Genomic DNA, 24261 nt, shown 5'->3' with positions numbered 1-24261 from the left:
GGGTGTCAATACATCATTGAAATCGCCGCCAATGATATGCTGTTTAGACTCTGTTTCCAATAGAATTTCAGCTATTGCAGTGAATGCGGGTTGCTGCAGATTGGTGACATCTTCTCTACCCCAAAGACCCTGAACCACCGCATATATTCCATTGGGGTCCAGCCCTTTTTTATTAACTCAGAAGAGTCTTCTGAGTGAGGATAGCTACTCCTTTTGCACCAGAGGTAAACCCGGTATGTGCCAGCATGTTGTAAGCACAGCAGGCCAAGAAATGGCAGTTATTACCTCCTGTAAGAGAACAATGTCTGGTGCCTGATAAAGGCCACTACAAGGCACGTCTTAACTTTATGACCCAACCCATCAACATTCTATGTAACCATGGATCATGCATCTAACTCCGTGCTAGGTGTGTACATACCAACAGATGCAAAATGATCTTACGTCTCCCCTCAATACGTTAATGCATCCTATTGTAGTGATATTTGTGTGTTGACCACTGACTTTGTGTCGCACCACTTTGGACTTGGTTTACTGCCCACTGTCACTTTAGTGGTCACTAGTTATAGAATCCATTTTGTATTTATCTTAGACTCCATTTTGTGTTCAGCTTAGCCTCACTGTCACGTTAGAGGTGCGAGTAGTTTTCCGTACAAACATGTTATGCAACGTGTTTTCTATTTCTGTGTGTTTTCTTTCTCACCGAAGAGCTAGAACATATTATCACCTAATAGCTAGTACATAATATGGAGGAGTTTGGCAGTCAGCACAATAAGAATGTACTAGATTGATGTTTATAGTACAAGCAGGGAACGGTTTGACTTTAGGAGGGACACCTTGAGATTTTGGCCAATTCCCAACACATTTCTTTCAAAGCTTACCTAAACTAGCTAGCATTTTTTTATATTTATTTTTGATGGGAGGGGTTTTTCCAGAAAGCCCCTTCTCTAGTTCTTTAAGATATAAAAGATGACCCTGCTCAGCAGTGGTGGATTCTGAGACCTCAGTCAGGATTTTAGATGTCAAATGCCTGACACCTGCCCTGTGAGGGTGGAGATCTCTTTCTTGCAGTCAAACGGGGTCATCGTTTTGCCGGCATGAGAAAGGTGAAGCATCTGGCAGGCCCTACGGTGATGCATTGTTTGTATCCTTGCATGTATATTTTTGCTGTTTGTAGATTGAAGATTCTTCATACATGATCTTACTTGATTGTTGCACATTTTGAAAGTACACTTTTTACTATTCAAGCCTTCCTTCACGAACCTTGCAAAAGCTATAATAAATGTATTTTTTAGATTAAGAAGTGCATGCAAGAGAATCTTTTCGACTCCTTTCAGTGTGTATATCTTGGCTCAGTCAAAAGTAAAGCAAAACACCTATGTAGCCCATATCGTCTCCTTGTCAACAAGTATAAACTGTAGATAAACAAAAATAACATCACACAATAATCCCCCCAGGGCCCCCCTCCCCACACCCGCCCTGCTTTGCTTACCACTTCATATTTCTCTTATGGCAATAACATTGCAGGACCAGGTCAGAGGGGTCTGTAGATCACTCAATCCCAACCTTAAACTCAAACAAGACTGAATTATCCTCTACAAGGGCATTTACCTCACACACTCACCTAACTCAGGAGAGTCCACCAAGACTTGTGTCTAAAGCTGGAAAATACGGCCCTATGACTACCTCTCTGTCTGTAGATATTGTGTATTACATTCATACTTACATTCATACAGAGGAAAAAGGGAGGGCTGAGGAAAGGGAGGGGGTAAAAAAGGGAGAGCGTGGAAAAAGAAGGACCAGGGAGGAAAAGAGGCGGAAGGCTAGAAAAATAGAGTGAAGGGTGGTTGGATTTACCACTCAGGCCATTCGCATCTCAGAGCCACCCGGTGGTCCACTTGGTGGTCCACTGCTAATACTAATTGTTTACTCTTGATGCACTTCAGTGTTCAGAGTCTCCATCCGTTTCTCTGTTAGACTTCATATTATTCAGTTCAGCTTGGTCCATTCGTGGCATCCTGTTGGGCTGATTCTCTCCCTCCTCAAAGTCAGATCCGTATCCCCTCACTGCCGGTGGTTGGGTTGGCACGGAGCAGTCACTACAGTGGGGCAACAATACCTTCTGTGACTCTGTTTTTGATTCCATGGATTGATTATCTGCGGGGCATCTCTCGGAAGCATTCTCACTGAGTCCGTCACAAACCCTTTTCAAATGGTTTTACCGCTTATGTTTGGAAGTCCATGTTTTCGGTCTGGCCGGTGATGCTCCGTCCCTGGGTGTTACATTTGGAGTCATCTTATTTAGACAGTTTGGGGGTCTTTCCTCCACCCATCGCCATCCATGCAGGATTACTTTTAATATGTCTGGGAACAGAAGCATATATCAAAGTTGCATTGCATAGAGCTTGGTCTTGACTGCATCAAAGGAGTATCGTTTCTTTTGCACTTCCAGAGAGTATTCCGGAAAAATAAAGATAGTGGAAGATTCCTATGGGAGCTTATCATGTTTTCGGGCTTCTCGGAGGAAGACATCTCAATGGTGACAGTTTAGGAAACGTGCTATGAGGGCTGTCTGGGGTGCACTGCCATTGCTTTATGATCTCTTTCAATCACTAAGCACGTGGAAAGGTCAGTGGAGGAATGCAGGAATATTAGTGCCCTCCACACCCTCAAGGAATCCCACAAAGCTCAGGTTATGCCATGTGTGATTTTCTGCATTGTCCACTCTCCAGAGAAGATCTTTCATCAGCGTCTGCACTGCAGCCAATTCTTTACCATGTGTGCAGGTCGTATCCTCTAACTCTGAAATCTGCTCCTCTGATGCAGTCGCCCTATCAGCAACTTTTCGAAGGTCTTGTCTCATCAAGGTTACTTTCACTGCCACCTCACCAACCTTAGTTTCCAAGGTCTTTCTGGATTGTTGAATAGTTGGTAGCAAAGCTGCATTGTCAGGCGATCGAGCAGCAGCTCACCCAGGGCTGGGAAGTCCTTTGTTTTAGTATACCTATCGATCCTGCCCTGCTTAGGAGGCTTCGGCTCTTTATCTTTGACCATGCTATGGCTGGGGAAGCCCAATATGTAGCTGCCGCTGCAACGGTTCGTTGGCATGATGGTTGTAGCCTAGTATGCCACCGGTAACCCTGATTAAAGGAACAACAGCCTGCAATACCAAAAAGTCTTCAGGGATTGGCATCCAGTGCAGTACCACTTGTCCCTCCTCTGGAGTGCTTTGTCAGGTGGAGGTCCCGTTCTTTAGTTAGATCAGGGATACTCAAAGTACGGCCCGCGGGCCTCATGCGGCCCCTCTGACCTTTACATGCGGCCCCTGGGGCAACAGGAGCACTGTGCAGCTGTTTGCTCAACTCCCCACTAACAAAAATATTAAATACACACACAGTCATTTATTTCAAACTTAATTGGTGCTAAAGAAAGGAAGTAACTACTGACTTCTGCACTTAACTTTAGAAACGCCTTCATTTTTAAAGACATCTTGCAGCATAAGTGTAAAACTAAGACAGTCTCTGTATTTAGTTAACATGAAGAACCTTTTCGCCTTAGTACAATTTATTTTATCAGTGCATTGAGATGCATTCCTATTAAAGTGATAGTTTTCAAACATAAATTTGGAAACATTAATTATTTCCCTTACCCTGAGAACACCATCAATAGTAAATTAAAGAGGCAAGTCACTTGGTATGTGCACTTTATTGGTGGCCTGGGTTCCTATCATACATAAACAACATTATAGTTTATTAAATCAAACATAGAAGCAGGTTTTGTGCAGCGCACACCATAAATCATGTATTTCGAGGTCATCTTAAATGTGATAATGCAGAAAAAGGAGGGAAAGTGACACTAAACAATTGCCTAGGATCACACAATTTGGAAAAGTGGATAAGCCGGGATTAATTCCAGGTTTTCTGGTTTTCTGGTTTCCCACTGTTTATTTCAGCCAGTTTATGTATATCCTTTGCTTCCCCTAAACACCTACCTTGCCACCAATCCAACTAGTCACCCCACCCGACCGCCATCATCCCTGGCATCAATGCGGCCCCCAGGCACGCCACAGACCAAACTTTTTGGCCCCTGGGAAAATGTTTGCGAGTACCCATGAGTTAGATGATGTAGAAGCACTCTTCCTTTGCGATTAGTTCCTTCCCTTAAATAGCTGTCATTGCTCCTGAGGCTCCCAACTGACACTCCAGGTGGGTTGATTCAGTGGAGGGGTTGGGGGGTGGGGTGGCGGGTTCTTGACCAATGAGGATGCCCCTCTTTAGATCACATCTCCAAGTAAATTCCCCAGATCCACTAATTTCCCCCTCAGTCCGCAGGAGGTTATCAGGGTCAAGGAGGGGGACTGCTTTCACACAGAGCGCCAGTGTCCAGATATAGCTGCACCATGATAAAGTTGGGAGTTCATGTCTTTTCACTCTGAAGATGAGTTCCAGACTGCAGAGACGTTTTCAGTGAGCACTTGCCTCCAGAATAGTGTTGGCCTTGGTAAGTTGTTCACTGAAATTGCAGTTTCTCGTCTCTTTGCCACGGTGGGGGGCTCGCAGATTATGGCAGTCTTCACTGGATTATGGAGCAGGGGAGCAGACGGGAGCAAACCTAACCAGGATCACGTTGCCTACGACCTGCAGCACTGTCAGGAGGAGCCGCCCCAGGGAGCCGGATCTGCCGCACCAGTAGTCGCGCAGGCAGGGCTTATTCTCAATCAAAGCTCTGAAAAGCATCCGCTTCTCCCTGTCGCATTAGCCGCTGGGCAGTCACAGCTGGCTCCCCCACACTGCAGCTGAGCAAGCAAGGGGCATGGCAGTAGAGTGCCGACAGGCCTCGGAGGCGCTCCTCACCCTGCCCCCGTAGCCCAGAGGCAGCGTCGAACTGGACTGCAGGCCCAATCAGAACCCAATGGCTGGCCATTGCTCCCCCAGTCAGCTGGAGCCGCTGACTCCCTCCGGTGGTAGCCCCCACAAGATGGAAAGAGTCCGCTCGCTTCCCTCAGCGAGTCGTCACGTCTCGACTCGGGGACCATGCACCCGATCACCGCTGCGCAGTGTTTATTTTCTCCGCCGCATCTATGTCATCTGCCATGTTAGTTTGGAGGTCTGCGGCCACGCCTCCCCTTCCCCGGCCTCTGGCCACTGCTTCACTCAATATATAGTTCACTTTTGGTCACGGAACCTTTGAGTTGCTGGATTAGAAGTCTGACATGGATCAACGGTCAGGATTCATGCAGGATTAACGTAGGCCCAGTCGAAGCTCTTCCCAGACAAGTCTAGCTCGACAGGTTGTTGGTCACACCCCCCTTCAATTACCATTCTTATCCACCACAAAGGACTCTTCTTTCTTTACATGTTAGAAGAGTTCTTAAGTTGTATTTAGACATATCTAATGAACTAAGGACACTTGCAAAACAAACCAGTTGTTCAAAAGTGAACTAACATGGCTTCCTCAAAGCAGACTATAGTAAGATGTATAGCTTCCTGTATTACTCTCTGTTACCAATTGACTAACAAGCCCCTTCCATGTCAACCATGGGATTATTCTATGCATAGTATGGTCTGCTGCAGAGAATCTTTCTGATCACATACCTCTGGATATTTCTATAAATTGCAAGCAATCCCATTTGTTCTCAGTGGGCTCATTTTATTATTAGAGTACAGAACAATGGTGTTACAAAAGAGTATGCACTGCAGGATATACTGACCAGCCAATATAATTTCAGTACCAAGGCTCTCAGCAAGAATGCATTTTGACTGCTGATTCTCATAGGTTCTTGCCTCTTTTTGGTCATTCAAACTGGTATGCGGAAGAGGCCACTACAGTGGAAGATCTATTGTCAGTTTAGTAACAAGGTTTGGATAGGTGTAGAGCGACTGGAAAGTCTTCAGAGTTGGACAATGTCAGAAAATCTTTTCTAGTGCTGGGCCTCAGACAGAGGAATGGCTCTGTCAGCCATTCATCTTTCGTTCAGCCATTCATCTGATCGTGAATGACAAAGCAACAGACAAGTTGGTCTACATGATATTGTAGTCTTTGACAAGTGGGAGATTTAACAGGACATACATCTTCTCATATTTCAGAAGTGGGTGTCTCCTGTTATATATTTGTTTGTGGAAGCCTCAACAGTAAATGTTGCCTGTACTGCGCCATACAATTTGTCCTTCAGGATGCTTGAACATTGGATTGGATTTTCCTGTTGCAATATGCATTTCCTCTGTTTCCTCTTCTACAGAAAACCATTCGGAAAAACTCATTGTGCTTGGATAATTTACACCTGACTAGGCCTTGGGACTCTTCTACTAGATCTGTTACAGCTCAGTCTGAGACCTCCCATGGGGATCCCTTTTTAAGAGGACCTCCAGTCTCAAAGTAGAGGAGAGATTGTGCATCCCAATCTTGAGAATCTAACTCTAAATAATGGGAGCTTGTGCAGCTGATTCTACAATGGTATGGTTTTTTAGAGAAGGTTCTTTAACGTTGCCTTTCTGCTCGATGCCTTTTGATTAGGACAGTATACTCCAGTAAATTGCTTATCTTTCCGATCGTGAGAACTTTGTTGGCAGTCTGAATTTGAGTGCCCTGCAATATTAGCTGGCAGCTTTTTTGGCATATATACTTTCTCCTAATCAGGAATCCGTATTTAAAGTGCTGATTGTAGTTTGCTTTATCAGTGGTCTATGGAAACTATTCCTTTCAATTCCATTTCATAAACAGGATTGGTATTTGCATTTGGTCCAAACATTTCTGAAAGACTATTGAGGAACTGTCCGTTTGCATTCGCTCAAGTATATTTCTTGAAAAACATATTTTTTTTTACTTACTAATAGTTCAGCTGGGACGGTAAGTGAGTTGCCGGTTTTTGTCTGCTTCTCCTCCATTCAAGATGTTTTCTACTGCGTAGGTTTATGTTGTCTTTACTTTCTAAAGTAGTTGCAGAGTTTGAGATCTCTCTTGGTATGTCTTCATTATTGTAAACCCTCCTTCTTAAATAGCTACGGAGGAGAAGAGGTTGTATAGGCTAGACATTTGTAGAGTGTTGGACCATCATGTTCTTAGAAAATATTTTTTTTAGAGTGGAAGACAATTTTTGTATAGTCTTTCTAAGGAATCATATTTGTAAGGCTGTAAAGAAGCTGATGATATATATGGGGTTCTGTTTTAACAGTTTGTTATTTGTTATGATTTGGGTGGAAAGCATGTTCCTGTTTGTTATTCTGCCAAGGGGGGTATGGTGACTACTACATTCCTTTTGAGTAAGAGGAGGTCCCATTCAGACCATTTGCAGAGTAGTGATCTGCTATTTGCACCTTCTCTAAGCAATGTCTGGCCTTGGATGAGAGGGAGCAACCTTTATGCAGTTTATGACTTTATGACTGGTTATTGAAAATGTTCCTCAACCTTACTCCTTTTTCTTGATAATAGAATGGCTTAGTAAAGGAAGCTCTGGAAATGGCTGTCTACTAGATTCCTTACAACCCTCCCATTTCCCCTCTTGACTTTTTTCTTTTAAGGATATGTTTCTAATTTGACTTTGTCCATGATACCCCTTGCTGCGATGGGGTATGGAAAATCTGTGGAATGGAAATGGTTTGCAACTACTGGGCGCCTTTTATCTAGGATGTATGTCATTTGCAGGTGAGTTGAAAACCCCCATTTGTGATGTGTGGCACCTCTATGTAAGTATCACATTTGTGATGTGCGTAGTTTTCAGATACGTCTGGCACCATATAAAGTGTTCAGTTAAGGCGTCTTATTCATCAGAAAGAGCATTACCGAAGGTAACTTGCTTCTCAAGATGGCACATGAAGAGTGTAAATGAGTGCTTTCAGAACCAGCAAGACCAAACCCAAATGAGTCTATCTTTCCAACAAGCCGTCATACTGTATTTCGGTGGTCTCTTATACGTTTTCCCCTTTTCATCTCACACCTTTGCCTTTGGGTCTTTTTGTATCTCATATTTAGGTGATCTGTACCTCTAAAGATTTTTGAAATCATCTAATTGTCATTGAAGATTGCTTTCTTTAATCACCTGATTCAATAATCACCTCGGCAAGCACGTTTTAACAAACTTTCATAATGGCAAGATGGCACCGGCAATACAGCCTTAGTCTGTTTTTTAAAATTGAGTTACCGCTGAATTTCATATCAGTGTCGACATCCGTTTCCAAATATTGGTCCCTGCATAATCCAGAGGTCTGAAAGACATTGAGGTTTTTGCTGGGTGGAATATTTTGCCCTGCTCTTCCACCTGCTTCTTCTATCCGATTCTTCAGAGTGAGTCAGATATGAGCAAATACTGTGCTACAGATCATATCAATGGCTAGTCCCCTGCATTGCACCGTGGTAATCACCTGGCAGTTCTGTACATGGGATAGGTGCAAATCGTTGCATTTTTTACATTTGCCGATTAAAAGCATCAGTAGGATAGCCACCTGTTTTCAACACACATCTTATTGTCTGTTGGTATCTTCACCAATAGGATGCAAATGCTAAATCCAGGACATTTCCGGAGCTTATTTGCCGGAAGTTTTGCTGTCCCATGCTGGCTGCCCTCCTTCCTTTTTTGTCTTCACCTTGGGAATGTGAATCATTTGTTGGGCCTAAGGATGGTTGTTTTATGATGTCTTCTGTGTTTGTAGCAAAAGGTCCTAACTTCCTAGCTGAAAGCAAATCTCCTGTCTCTCTACCATGTCCTTCTATTTTTTAAAGCTGGAGTTGAGGGATGTGTTAGTCTGTGTACAGATGGGGAACACTATGCTCGAGAGGCGCCACACATCCTAACTTCCGACAGCTTTTGAGGAAGCACTTTCCGATCTCCCCAGATGATGGCAGCACCATTTGTGTTTTATGTCCGCTTTCCTAGAGCAAGGAGCATAGTAATTAAACAGAGCTAATTGTTGCTTGTTATCTGACGCACGTTGAGTTGTCTAATCCATCTTTCAACAGGTTGTTATCTGTGGAAAGTATGACGCAAAGGATACGCAGGAGCTCCTGAAGACAGTGTACAGCACGCATACGCCTCACAAGGTAAGAACACCCAACTATATATATACTGCAGGTCGTGTGCAAGTGCCTGAATCCCCAACAAGGTGAAACAAAATGGTCGGCACAACCTCCTCTTGTATGCAGCTTAAGGAGAGGGAGAAAGAGATGGCATGCAACACGTGCCTCCCTAGGTTTGGGGTATACAAAAAGACAAACGCTTCATTAAACTATTTCGAATGTAAGGTTTGGGGTATACAAAAAGACAAACGCTTCATTAAACTATTTCGAATGTACTTTCTTCAAGGAAAAAGGATGTGAAGACTTTTTTTTCATTATTTGTCATTTTTTATGGCACAAACCGTGTTCTTGATGGCATGTGGTAAACCTTTAATAGAAACCCAGTGTCACGGTGGAGTTCAGCAATATGTAGCTTCCCGCAGATATAGCCATTGAAGTAATTTATTACATTGACAATTACTCTTTAGGAAATAAGACTTTTTCAATTTCTTTCTCAAAAATGAAAAACAAATTTTGGGTATCTTAAATGTCGTAGGAGAACATTTGATATCGTAGGGTCCCAACTTAATTATGCTTCTCTCCCAGTTTGGATGTACGTACTGAAGCACTGAAGAAAGACACTGGCTAACCAGTCTCAGTGTGTTCGGTGGTAAAGTTAATTATGGTTATTTACAGCCCAGTCTGCTCCATGTACTGTAATGAGGAATAGTAATGTAATACATTTGTCTATTTGAAGTCAATGGGGGGTTCTCATGATGGGACTGTTAAGTGACTCGACTTCGAGGAGTCAGTGATCAGCAAGCTTCACTGTGAACTGGAAGAAAAGGTAAAAGAACCTTATTAGGGATGGTTTGTGAGAGAGACAGAGTTATAGATTGGAATAATCTCTTGTAAATCATTGAGTAATGAGATGTATTTTTTATGATTTACTACAGTATTTTAAAAATGTATGCTTTTTACATTTCCAGTTTGATATTTTACTGCTAGATTAGAAACTGAAACTTATTTCATAAATTTGCGTCTATAACAGCTGGGAAGTATTGTTTGGATAATTATTTCTCCAGTATTTTTAATAAATGTACATGCTTCAATCATTCTCCACCTTCGGAGTCCCAATGTATAGCTAGAAAGCAGTACAATGTTAAACATAGTCTGCACAGGCTACAAAACCCCAAAAACTTTAGTATTCTATTTACATTATTTAAAAAAAAAAACATATTCACTGATTATTAATCCGTTCTTATAGAGTGCATGGCTAGCCACACACAGGCTGCCCAGCGCTAACAGAAGCCATGAGGAACCCAGTGACAGGTTCAATGTACAAACAGGTGGCTCTTTAGAAACCTTCTGTTGTGTAGCAGGTTCCTGGTGACCTTGATATGGTTGGGAAGGTTAATTCCAGAGCCTGGCCACCTGGTAGGCAAACGACCGAGCTCCGCTTCTGGCCCTTCTGATTCTGGGGACCTTCAGAAGGAGGCGGTTATTAGATCTTAAATTTCATGCATTGCTATAAGGAAAGATTAAATGACTCAAAATGTAAGGTCCCTGGGCATGTTTGATCCTGTGTACAGTACAAAGAGCCTTATAATCAGTCCTGGTACTTAACGGGCAACCTATGCAAACTGGCTAGGACTTGACATAGAGACTGCCATTTAGGAATGTTCAGCAAGGTGCGAGCTGCAGCGTTTTGAATGGTTTGCAGCCTCTTCAGAACATGGGCAGAACATGGGCAGAACTACCAATGTAGAGAGAATTACAATAATCCAACTGTGAGAGTATGCCATATAAGGGAGTTCCAGAGAGATGGGTTGCTTCCCACCACCATAAACTCTGTGTTGTCGCAATTTAATTTAAGGCACCTGGACGCCATTCATTTATAGGCCTGCTCAAGGCATGTAGATAGATTCATTGTCATCTGATTTATATTTGATGTCAGAGAAACGACAATCTGAGTGTCGTCTGCATAGGACACCATAATAAAGCTATATGAGCAGACAGCGTCAGCAAGGGGCTGTACAGATACGTTAGAAAGAGTGAGGCTCAGGGATGATCCCTGAGGCACACCACATTTGAGTGGATATACACCTGACAGACAAAAGCCTGCTCTAACCTGAAAACCTGTGTTGTTGAGAAACGAAGCTAGCCATTTTATAGCTTTCGCTGTGATCTCAAACCTTTCCAGTCTGTGGTGGAGAATGGAATGGGAGACCTTGTCAAAGGCAGCGCTCAAATCAAGAAGAATGAGCACCGCTGACCCTCCCTGGTCAAGGGATTTCCCCAGTTCTTCTGTAGCCATTAACAGAACCATCTTCATATTGTATCCGGGTCTAAAGCCTGTCTGTGTCTGATGCAGGAGATTGTGAGTTTCTAGAAAGTCAGCTAAATATATATTTACCAGGTTTTCTAGAATCTTGCTAACGTTCGGCAGCAGAGATATAGGTCTATAATTTTCTGCTTTAGCAGAATCTGTGATGTTTTTTTCAACAGTTGACTGATAATGACATGTTTCCATGACTCAGGAATTTGTCCACTAATCAACAATAGGTTGAACATACTCTTAAGAGCGGGCATCAGGGAATCACTTCCTTTCATCAAACTATCGATAGGTGTTAGAGCCAATGGGGTAACTGGACTTTACCGTTTTTGCTACTTCCCTGACAGTATTACAACCGAGTTGAGGGAAGGCTGAAAGAATTGTGGACGTTTTCTTACCCAGTAGACTTGTGTTCTTTTCAGCAATATGACGTGAGTCCCCTGCCAATGAATCATAGTTAGTCCTGACCTTGCCAAGGAAGAGGTTAGCTAGTTCATCACAGTGCTCCTTAGAGGGTGAAGAACCAGCTCCTGCAACTTTCGGTTTCTGCGAGGAGTTCAAGATTGTGAAAAGTCCTGCGAGGCCTGGGAGGGCTGAGAAATCCTATGAACCAAATCCCCAAATCTAGCTTTCCTGTTTGCATATTGATATTTTGTCACCATTCTTTTGTAGGCGATTTTGCTCTTTTCATCAATAGTGTGCCCTCCATTTTCTTTCCTCTCTTGCATGTTTTTTTCATCTACCTGATTTCTGACATATACCATGTGACAGTGGAGCTAGCTGGAGAGGGCCTTTTGAGTCTTTTTTGGATAAATACATCTAGCAATGACTCCACCGATTCTTCAAATGAATGATAGGCATAGTAAATGTCCCTACCATACTCCAGGGGGAAGGTTGCAACTCCTTTGTCCAAAGTTCAATATCCAGTTTGGACCAAGGCCTGGTAAATGGGGCAGGGGGGATGTTAAATTTGTTCAGTCCTGTCCTTTCAATATAGTATTTAATCAGCAAATGGTCTGACTAGAGTACAGGTTGTGGGTCGCTTACTGCCATTTTTGTCATATTTGTAAACATTTGATCCAATTAGTGCCTCTTATTGTGAGTGGGAAGGGTGACTAACTGCATAAACTGAATAGTTGCCAAGTCAAGCTTGAAATTCTTAGCTAATGAGCAGGATTTATAGTCCAAGTGGATGTTCAAATCCCCCAACAGAAGTAAAATCCCGTATTGAAGGATGTGGGTAGCAAGATCCTCCGGAATGACTTAGACAAATTCCGTAGCAGGCCCGGGAGACCGATAGATGAAAAGACCTGAACAGGTAAAAGAATGTGAAAGTCTAATAGAAAACAACAGGTTTTCGCAAACTCCTATATCTATCCAAGAGGTTTTAAATTGAACAGCAACCTCACCTCCCTTCTTACAATTACAATCATTCATAGCAATCACATATTCAGGAGGAAGAGCTACTGCTATGTCTGGCCAGCTGTCCTCATTCAAATAGGTCTCTGCAAGGAACAGGGCTGCAGGCTGTTGATTCTCTAACAAGTCAAACAAGTAACACTGTGTTTGGCTAGTGTTCTATTAAAAGCTACATGGACCAGAAAGAGTTAGACTGCTTTGTGACAGCCCTATCCCTAATTTTGCTTGTTGTAGGAGAGCTTACTGTCTCAAGGGATTTGTTGTTATCATTCCCAGGAGTGTGAAAATTGTAATGACCAACTGGAGACCTCAGAGGTATTCTTTCAGGATTGATCGAATGGTAGCAAGCTTTCTTTAGTGACTGATTACAATTTATTTAAAAATTCTATTAAAAACTCTCTAGTATAATAAATACCTTCTGGTCTCAAAGGAGCAGGGGTTCTGGCCCCTGGCCCAGCCGGCCTCAGACGGGCACAGATGGGCTTGTCTTTGGTGTGCCCGCTGCACGTGTCTGCGCACCGGGCCTCATTTAAAAGAAAAGAGGCTGGGCAAGATGTGAAATCTGGACCGCCAACAAAAATGACATCTGCGAACATGCTCTCTGAGCTGGCTCTAAACACGGCCAAGGAGTGCCCACCGCCTATTGAGCACCCGGGAAACTGCTGAAGCTGTGCCAATCAGCAAAAGTGCAAATATCAAGGGTAAAGTGCAAGAGACTACTAAAACACGTTTTAACTGAATAAAAAAAAATCCATAGTATTAAGTCCCCCTAACCAGCTCTCTTGATCTTCCTTCTTCGAATACACTACCTTCTCAACAGATATTAAATGCTGTGCAAACTTCAAGCAAACAGAGTACAATTTAAGTACAATTTAACAACATTCATGGCGCTGTTTACACTTGTTTCTGGTCGCAACCGTGCACTAGGCCTCATTAAATAGAGAAGAAGTCGGTGCGATTTGAAAGCTAGACCGGCAACAAAGCTCGCTTCCGCTAACGTGCTCTCAGGGCAGTCTCTAAACACTGCCAAGGAGCGAGGAACTCCTATTGAGCACCAGAGAAACTGCCAAAGCTTTGCCAATCAGCAAAAGTGCAAATATCAAGGGTAAAGTGCAAGTGACTGTATTAAACTATGAATAAACTCAAAAGATTCCAAAGTCTTAAGTCCCCCTAACCCACTCGCTTGATCTCCCTTCTTCGAATACACTGCCTACTCAACAGATATTAAATGCTGTGCCAACATTAAGCAAACAGAGTACAATTTAAGTAAAATTCAACTACGTTCATGGCGCTGCTTACACTTCTATTTGATGGAGTGTAAATGAGTTTCATTAGCATACTGGAAGAATGATACTGTGTGCGGACACTACTGGACCCCCCCACGCTTCTACCGGCAACCAAAGGCATAGATTAAATGGCATGGGTGGGAACACAGGTCACTGGTGCACTGTACCTTTCATAATGATGAGGCTAGATTAGTATCTTTCATAAAAATGGGGTTAATCCTGGCTAAAGGTAAGTGCACAAAAGTTGTTTATACTTTGAGATAAGAGCCCATTTTGTCAAAAGATTTGAATATATCCAGTGGGACAAATATTGGAGCGCTTCATCCATTCATGTATCTGGACCTAGCTCTGGTCTAAACCCAGAATGAATAAGGGACGGTGAGCTGGCATGGTCTCGGAGTGACCTCACTACAAATCCCTCTGGCTTTACCAAACATTGGTGTCCCTGGAGTGTTTTGGTTTTTGAAGCTACCAAAACAGCTTGGTTCTTTGAGGGGAGATCATGTCTACTCTACCTTTACACAAAGTCACAGCAGGAAACACTGGCATTCAATAAATGAATGATAAAAATGAACATGTTTTTGACAAACAATCAGTCATTTGTACGTTTAAGACCAGGTAGTCGGAAAGCCATTGACCTTTCATCTACAGGACTACGTTTTTGCCTAAATGTCAGCAATTGAATCCCAATGTGGAAAGACATCATCTTTTCTATATGATCACCCCTGCATAGGAAAATTCTAACCCTGATCAGTTGATGTACACACATCAGCACTATTCTTTATTATTCCTTAAGAGTTTGGGGATCCCAGTGTGAAGCACTGGGGCCACCTTAGTCTTCCAAAGTTGTGGACTCGTATTAATATGCCATTCAAATTACTGAACACTGCCCCATCTACTCTTTTTATTTTCCGAAGTATATTGCCAGGTTCTGTGTGGGCTCTTCTGGCTATTTTGGGTGGTGAACTTTGGTTTGGGACAGGGTGGTTTCTGCAGGCTCGTAGACTCAGTAACACACTGTCGTCTTTGAACTAGAGTCTCTTTTCACTCACTATCAGCCAGAGTGTGTGACCACTAAACTGCTTCAGAAGAAATTGTGCATGTGCATTTTACTGTCAGGGTCAGCACATCTGAGTTCAGGTTTGCTAATGCAGCATAACCGAGCACCATAGCAAAAGCATTACCTTTGAATTAACAATGACAGGAGCATAGGGCTAAGCAGCAATGTGATATCTTTCTAGGATGGGACCGAGAAGTTAATTTTTTGTGCTCTTATTCATTTTATATAGTAATTAGCTTTTGATGACCTAACATACTGTTCTTTCTACAAAGTAAAGTGGGATTACTGTACTTTGCTGAGTTTTGAATTTCTAGCCACACCGCCTTCTTGAGTAAACCTTGAACTGCTCTGAGGAGTCAAAAGTCATGGGGGAATTACTTGTTAATCCTGATTGGGGTCCAACAGTATAGTACAGAATCCAGAGCTCGCCAAATGTAAACTAATTCGGTTCTCACAGCTAGAACCCAGTAATCTCTGACTGCCCTGAGACCATCTGAGCTAGGTTTCTTATCTTTGACACTCCTTTGAGTGTCCAGTATTTTTTACTTAAGCAATTTTTCCTGCCTTCTTTCTGACATTCAGCAGGCCAGGAGGTCTTCATTATTTCTTTTTGTAAAGTTCAATTTCCTTGGTAATAACAAATTTACGAAGGACAAACTTGTTTAATGTATATTGTGATGTCCTTAGATCAGACTGCCTGAAGTTCGTAGCCTACATAACTTTTGTATTCTCAGCAAATTAAAGCTTAATGGTCTCTATCACAGAAACAGGTAAATGTCATATTCCATTTTTGAGTTTATCTGACACCAGTGCTATCTACTTAGGTAGGTATCTATTTAGTTGGGAACTTGATTGTGTGTTATGTGAATTCTAATATTCATGTGCATTTCTAACATTACAATTTATGAGCCTGTCACAACGGAAATGTGTTTGAGCCTCAGAACATATTCACACAATGCTGAAGGTGGTTTCAGTAAGAAATGCAAAGTAGCTTTGAATACTCTTTGCATGTATTCTAATTGTGTTTCAGCTTATGTAAAACACAGTTTCACAGTGCCATACAGAGCTGGAAGTACGGAAATTGTTTATAGATATACCACATGCAATGTTAGGAATTAGCTGCTGGAATTTGAATGATAAAATCAATAAAGAATCTCTCTAGTCTTTAGACATCATTGCAACTGCAGTGCAGGCCATACCCAGCTGTGCAACCAGATGGAATAAAATACCCAGTATCTGTTTTTCACACTTCTAAAATTACCACTACTTTGGCATTGTATGGTGTACGTGTTGACATGCCAGGTTTTCTCACACCTAAATTTAAGCAATGCCCTGCTTTGCAGTTTTCCTGAAACCTTGAAGTTTGAGCGCATTACCCCCAAACCTAATAGAATTACACTGGCTCCCCATCCAAGCCCACTTCATCTTCAATATAATCTTCCAGTTCTAGAGTCGTATAAGACCTCCAGAACTGGCACCTCTCCATTCCTGGCAGAGAATTTAACTACTTCAGGTGAATGGAAGTCAGTACATCGCCAGACATGAAACCAAAATAAATTAGCAAAAAAGAGAAACACAGAAGACAGTCCTTCTTCATCTTTGCTCCCATGATCTGGAGCAACATCTCCATCAACATCTGAAGTTCCTTAACCCTTCTGAAGTTCAGAAAGGAGCTTAAGACACATCTTCACAAAACACTATGGGCCTAATTAAGAGTTTGGCAGATGGGAAAGCCTGTCTGCAAACTCCCAACAGGGTGGCCGCCGCCTAGTGGTGATGACCCTACCGGAGTTATTAAGAGTTTCTGGCTGAGGTTTCCTACTGCTGACCTAGCAGGAAACAAGCTACAGCATTGTCTCTGGCTCGTAATCAAGCCATCAGCAATGCTGTAGCCTGCAGGGTGCACCAGGACCCCCGCAATGTTCATTGTCTGCCAAGCAGACAGTGAACATTGCTGCAGTCCAGTGAACATTGCAACAGTGCTGGGCAGAGAGGTCACTGCGCTGCCCATGCCAAGTGCATAGGCAGTGCAGGCCCCTCCTGTGGCCCCCTGCCCTCCGCCAGCCTTTCCATGGCGGTGTTACCTCCATGAAAGGGCTGGCAGAGACCAAGGTCATAATCCGCAGGGCAGCGCTGCATGTAGCGCTGCACTGGTGGTTACGATCTCTGCCACCGTCAGGCCACCAGTATCATGGATCCTGATGGTGCTGGCAGAACCCTGGTGATCTGACCACCAGGGTTATAATGTGGCAGTCAGCGTATGGCCCTATATATCCATACAATATGATTCATCACCCATGAACATTGTTCTTAATTGTAAATAATCCTGAATGGTAACTCGGGGCTCACACTCGTATTTAGCAATCCATTGCTCTCTAGCAAGGTGTGCCTTCAACAAATATCTATACATAGGTGCATACATATATACATGCATGTGGGTCTTGATTATCATATTTAGACCTGGGCTAGCTAGGCTTCTGATCATCATGGCTTACTGGTGTCAGGAGCCATACACAAACATAGTGATGCAGACAAATGATGAGGGCAGTGAGACAGAGAAGTAGGGAACAGGCATCTAATTCCATGCAGAGGCAGTTCAGGTAGAAGGTATGGGGGACTGGTCCATGGCATCTGCAGTGCTGCAAGTATAGGTGGGATGCCTGGATCACAGAGAGACAGGGTGTTTGGTGATTGTTCAGAATACATAAAACCAGAAATGGGTCAACCACGTATGGGGCAGTTTAAGTAGATTCCTGGAATAACCAGGTACTTGTTAACAGCCTTATACTGTCTAAGAATACTAAACTATAGTATGTTAACTTATTGTGCATAGCTGAATCCATAGCGTAATTTTGTTTTATAATTTCTTATGGGTTATTTGTGTGTACAGTGCTATTAACACCACAGAGTGTTACACCTCACTGCAGCTCACACTGCTGAATCTGACTGTCCAGACTCCGTCACACCTGGTGTTTGAAGGGTGGGTGACGAAAGTCTCCAGCAACTCCGGAAGAAACAGAAGGGAGCCTTACGTAACAAGACCAGGAAAGCAGAGGCAAAGACAGTATTTGTTTCACTTCTTACACTCCTACCGCAATTTTCTTCTTAGGGAATTATGAACGGCTAGTGGTGGATTTCCTGGTTTGCATAGAGTCCACACAGAGGAAGATAACGACTTGCATCTGAATTTTAAAGCAAGACAGAAGGCTAGCATTATGCATTAACTTTTATTCACTCCTTCTGAGCACCAACACTTTAAAGTTCCAAGAAACAGAACCTAGAATCACATCACAATTAAAAAGAATCTTCAGTTCTATAAACATTCCTTGCCCTCCATATTCTTCCTCTTTTGTTTGCTGCCTCTGAGCAGATAAGTATTACATAGATAAGGAGGAGTAAATGTATTAAGAACTGTGGGTCTGATTTCGATATTGGCAGATGGTTTACTTTGTCACCATTGTGACGTGGTAACCCATCTGCCAGTATATAAATCAGGCTCTATGTTTTTGATTGAATGTATTTTGCTTGTGTGATAAACCCAATTTATGGGTTAAATGCTGTGCAAATATCAGAAAAAAGTATGGGGAATTCCTCCGGGCAAAGCCTAATTACAGCTCGGAGGAAGGTTACATTGAGAAAAGAGAACAAATAAAAAATAAAAAAAAGTAAAGGGATACTCTGACCAATAATTGAGGGTTACGAGTCTCAGGGCAAATCAGATAAGCAGAGAGAAGATTTTGTGTGAGCCTCCTAAGAGAACTAAGGAGAGTCAGACTTCCATTTGTTTAATTACTAAATACTCTGAAGGGTCTCACAAGCTCTGTAAAATTCTGAAGAACACGTGGGATATCCTTACACAGGACCCCACTTTGCGAAATAAGATTGGCATACAGCTCCTAGTAACTTATCAGAGGAACACTTAAATAAAAGACATGGTAGTACACAGCTTTTTACAACCTAAGGAAGGTAGATGGTTACAATGAACGAGGGACTTTAAGGTTTGTGGCTATTGTAAAGCCTGCAAATTCAGCAGTAGTGTGAAGCAAGTGTCACTAGTTGGTACACATAAACAACAGAGGATCTCTAAGTTGATTACCTGCAATACTGATTAAGTTGTTTATGCTATTGTATGCCCATGTAGCAAGTGGTATATTGTGTCCACTATCTTCCCAGTGAAAATGCGGATTCTTGGTCATTGGCAAGCAATAATTAACAATGGTTCAGCGTACAGTACAGCCAAACATTTCAATAAATGTAATGCAGGTGACTGGAAGCTGGCTAAATTTTTTGGCTTGGATACTGTACTGGAAAACCCCAGGGGCGACAATAGACTTGCTACTCTGAGGAGTTTAAAGTTTCATTTGATCTTAGAAGCAGGTAGTATGAACCCTGCAGGCATGAATATGGATGAGGAGTCGTCGGCACACCTGTAGGAACTGAGATTCCCCCTTGGGGTTGTAGAGTTAGGCTTTCCTCCCCTGTTGATTTTGGCAGGGAATTCAGTAAGTTTAGTTATGTTTTAAACTATTGTAATAAACACAAATTTACATGGTTTGGTTTTTTTTCTTTGTTTACCTTATTGAGTATTTTTTAGTTTTTCCTTTTCTTTCTTTAGATGGTTTTGATTTACAGATACTGTGGAATATGATCATAGATACATTTTTCAGAATGGGCAACGGACATAATTTGTGGTCAGAAGTGATAAGTACCTTAATTTTTGACTTTGGATGACTATATAAAGTGTATCATGTGTTCTTTTTTTATTACTTTAAGTGGTGAAGCTGTAATATGTTCCTTTAAGGCTACAGAAGCGGTGACTATTAGATGCTTTGTACCCTTGCTCCTCACTTTGGTACATGCTTCTTTGATATGATTGAAGCTGAGCATTTAGTTTGCAACAACAGGCTACTTTAGCCATGACGCCATAGGTATCCATGTAGGTGAGAAGTGTGAACCTTGTTTAATGCGATTATAGGACATGGATTATTTTCAGGAAGTGTCTGATGTCATGTTAGTCTTTGAAATATAGAGAGATCGTTATTGAAAATTATATAATCATATCAAATGTTGGATGCGTCCATAACACATAGGTGGTCATTCTGACCCTGGCGGTCTTTGACCGCCAGGGCGGAGGACCGCGGGAGCACCGCCGACAGGCCGGCGGTGCTCCAATGGGGATTCCGACCGCGGCGGTAAAGCCGCGGTCGGACCGGCACCACTGGCGGGGTCCCGCCAGTGTACCGCCGCCCCATTGAATCCTCCGCGGCGGCGCAGCTTGCTGCACCGCCGCGGGGATTCCGACCCCCCCTACCGCCATCCAGATCCCGGCGGTCGGACCGCCGAGATCCGGATGGCGGTAGGGGGGGGTCGCGGGGCCCCTGGGGGCCCCTGCAGTGCCCATGCCACTGGCATGGGCATTGCAGGGGCCCCCGTAAGAGGGCCCCTACATGTATTTCACTGTCTGCTGCGCAGACAGTGAAATACGCGACGGGTGCAACTGCACCCGTCGCACAGCTTCCACTCCGCCGGCTCGATTCCGAGCCGGCTTCATCGTGGAAGCCTCTTTCCCGCTGGGCTGGCTGGCGGTCTGAAGGCGACCGCCCGCCAGCCCAGCGGGAAAGTCAGAATTACCGCCGCGGTCTTTCGACCGCGGAACGGTAACCTGACGGCGGGACTTTGGCGGGCGGCCTCCGCCGCCCGCCAAGGTCAGAATGAGGGCCATAATGTATATTGCATTAGGGATTCTACTATTGTTCCATTTTCAACCCCCCTCCCCTTTTCTTTCTTTGAATTTATAACAAATCTTTTTATGTTGTCTGGACAGTTGGGGTGTGCTTACACTTGTTGCACATAAAATGAAACTTTTTGCATGTATATATGCACAAACTTGGTAAATGAATGTCTTTTGCCTGTGTTCATACGTGTAGTTCACTTCTAAAAACTGATCAAGACTCAAGTGATCAAGACCGTGACTGGTCGAAACGCGTTGTGTTCCTTGTCTTCTCTGCTGAGTAAAAGCTTCTTCAAGTTATCCTGTTGGTGTGGCTCATTTCTTTCCCCAACATTCAACGGAGAGTTTAGATGCATAAGGACTGTAATCAGTGGTGACGCCTGCCAAATGAGCCTCAACACAGAGGCCTCCAGCGTCTTTGTAGTGTGGCTCTATATATATATATATATATATATATATATATATATATATATATATATATATATATCATACAAAATTTGTCTTTACAATAACAGTCTGTACTATATTAGTTTTAAATAAAGGTTCTTGTGGTAATAGATCGGTAGTGAATAATGTTAGTTTGTGATAGGATTTTGAAAGTAGCAAATATTATGTAGATATGTGAAACGGACTGGAAATTTTGAAAGATAGAGTTTTTAAATTAGAAAAAGTTACCAAACTGAGTAGCGGTTTTAGAGCAAGGAGATCGAATATCACTTCTATTGCGCTCAGAAGGCAAATGCGTCAGAGGTAATGGCAGTTTGGCTTCATCTCTACTATAAGCAACAGCTGCCATGTTTTCTGAGGGTAATATGCGTGTATGACATGATGCGTCTTACAGTATTGTTTTCAAAGGAAATAGACCTTGAATTATGCAAACGCCTTTGTTTCTACAGGTGTTAGGAGTGCATAGCAGGTTGCTTGGCAACGATTTGCAACACCAAAAAATGGAGAATAGGAAACGGTTGTTTATACACAATGGAGCAAAAAGAGTAAAAATAATTATAAAGAGTGAGGGATGAATATAATCATATAGTAAAGGGAGACTATACATGGCATATTTGATTTAGTTTAGGAGGCTTATTTGAAGGGGAATGATTTAAACTTTAATTTGCTGAGAGGCTGTGTCAGCGCGCCATTTGCTTCTTTAATGGAATGCAAATATGGGTCTGTAAACTGAAAGGCGCAAAACAGTGGAGAGGCCAAAGGTCGGTGAAGGAAGGGTTAGGTTCTTGAGTAAATATGTACAGACTTTCACTAGTCTGGATAAGGTGACATTTTCTATAAGGATGATTTTCACAGGAAATAGTTTTTATGGCAAGGCTGGGAGGAGAGGTCACTCTCCCAGACAGTGATATAAAAAAAGTCACAAAATACTGGGAATTCCAGAGCGAACATCGGAGTCCAAAATGTTTGTCCCTAGAGAGGGAGAGGAGGAAGAGGTAGAGCTTCTAGATGATGAGGTCAATGTGCCAATTCAAGACAAGGTGAGTAGGAGGATAAAAACTGTTTTTCCCCACAAAAAAGGTGGGTGAAGGGTTACGATTGTTTCAAGATCAATGGAAGTTAATAACAAAAGACCATTGGGTTTTGTCAGCAGTAAAAGGTTTCAAAATAGAATTCAATAAAGAACCTCAACAAATAAAGAGCCAAACAAATTGAAATTTCAAAACAATCTGTAAGAAATAGTAACTGAGGCGACACACAACAGCTAAAGAAGCAATAAAAACATTGCAAGATGATCAGATTGGGTATGTAAGAGCTCTGTTTTTGGTGGACAAAAAAGAAAAGTGTTGGAGGCCAGTTATAAATTTTAAACACTTAAACAAGTATGTGACATACAGACGCTTCAAAATGGAAAGGATTCATATGTTAAGGGATTTGTTACAGGTGTTGGATTGGATGGTGAAGCTGTAGTTCAAAGATGCTTATTTCACAATTCCAGTAGCTTTAGGGAGTCAGAAGTATCTGCAATTCAGATGGAAGGGACAATTATAACAGTTTCAGTGCCTTCCTTTGAGTTTGTCTGTGACCCCCTCGGTGTTTTACAAAAGTATTAAGACCAGTAGTGTTTTTTTAAGAGAAAGGGTTGTTTATCTGAATATTTTGATAATGAATGAGAGCTTTGAAGAGTTGAGGAGTCAAATACAATTGGTAAAGGATTTGATGGAATTGTTAGGTTTCAGAATCATTATAAAAACATCCATCCATCCTGACTCCGTCTCAGCGGATGGAGTTTCTGGGTTTTGTGGTGGACACAGTTATGAGTTAGTCGCAGTTACCAGAGAAAAAAATAAAAAAGATATGGCAAGAAGCGAAACGTATGTGTAAAAAGGAAGTGACGTTGAGGGAGTTGGCATGTGTGATCGGGCTGTTATCTTCTTCTATACAAGCATTTTTTCTAGGACCTTTACATTTTCTAGGACCTTTACATTACAGAGCCCTTTGACATTTATTAATACAGGGAGTAACTACTGGTAGAAGTCCTCTGATTTGCAGACTTAATAAAGGAATTTGTTTAAAGACACCACCTAGGGCCAGGTATGAGTCACTTTGGGATGTTGAAGGTATTTAAAAGATGGCCTGGTAATACATATTTGAGTGAAAGATAATTACCATGCAACTTTGTTGTGTTTGGTTTTGTTTAGGAGAGTATGAGATATAAGGTCATTGGAGGATTTCAACCAAATTGAGTAGCGTTTGAAATTTGGAGAAGGACAGAGACAGTAATTTATCCGATATTTGACAGTTCTTCAAAATTACATGTGGTATGATGTTTAAAAGAGTATGAAGCTAGGATGAGGGAGTTATAAATGTTACCATTGCAAGGTGGGTGAAGTTGCCAGTGAAGGAAGCAGGCTTACATTTAGCTCAATTTAAAGCACATTTTGTAAGCGGTGCTATGGCGAGTAAAGTTTATATGTCAGGAAGACGATTAGAAGAAATATTGAAAGAGGCAGACTGGTCTAAAGCAGCCATGCTTAGGAAATTTTATTTCAAACCAACAGAACATGTTCAAGCTGTTTGTTAGAAAGTGGTTTAATAGTAGTGATGAGTAAGAGCCTATCACTTCTAATAAGGCCACAAACACAACAAAAGGTTCAGTTGAGTTCCCTTGCTCAACCCCTGGTATCTGGCAAAGAGCAGGCAGGCTAAACTTAGGCGACAGGTGTATAAAGCATTTAAAAAAACACATTAAATAAGTAAGACACAACACACAATAAAAATCCAATACCAATTTATAAAAATAGGAAATATTTGTAACTTTAAAATGACACCAAAACTACAAAAATCCAATGTACAAAACGGGAGATATGAATTTTTAAATATAAATCAAAAAAGGTGCTTTCTAGTTCTTAAAAGCACATATCGCCAACGGGGGACATCTGGTCGCCTTTGACGGGTGACCAAATCACAATTTGAAGCCGACCACAATGGAGCCCTG

The 24261-nt window shown here is 42.3% G+C and overlaps 1 protein-coding gene across 5 annotated transcripts in view; it reads left to right on the top strand.

Moving 5' to 3' along the window:
• Positions 1-24261, top strand: part of SPATA20 (spermatogenesis associated 20) — a 1104606-nt gene that overhangs the window by 826748 nt on the left and 253597 nt on the right. For 4 of the 5 annotated variants that reach the window (XM_069200053.1, XM_069200051.1, XM_069200052.1 and 1 more), the window contains one exon: positions 8950-9030. In XM_069200053.1, coding sequence (XP_069056154.1) covers positions 8950-9030 — 81 coding nt within the window. Of the gene's footprint in view, positions 1-8949; positions 9031-19700; positions 19777-24261 lie in introns of all 5 variants that reach the window. The other variant, XM_069200055.1, reaches the window with a different exon arrangement.

The sequence above is a fragment of the Pleurodeles waltl genome, chromosome 7, assembly GCF_031143425.1.
Source record: "Pleurodeles waltl isolate 20211129_DDA chromosome 7, aPleWal1.hap1.20221129, whole genome shotgun sequence".
In the NCBI taxonomy this organism is placed as follows: Eukaryota; Metazoa; Chordata; class Amphibia; order Caudata; family Salamandridae; genus Pleurodeles; species Pleurodeles waltl.
Note: the sequence above shows the minus strand (reverse complement) of the source record. Positions and strands in the feature narration are given on the sequence as shown.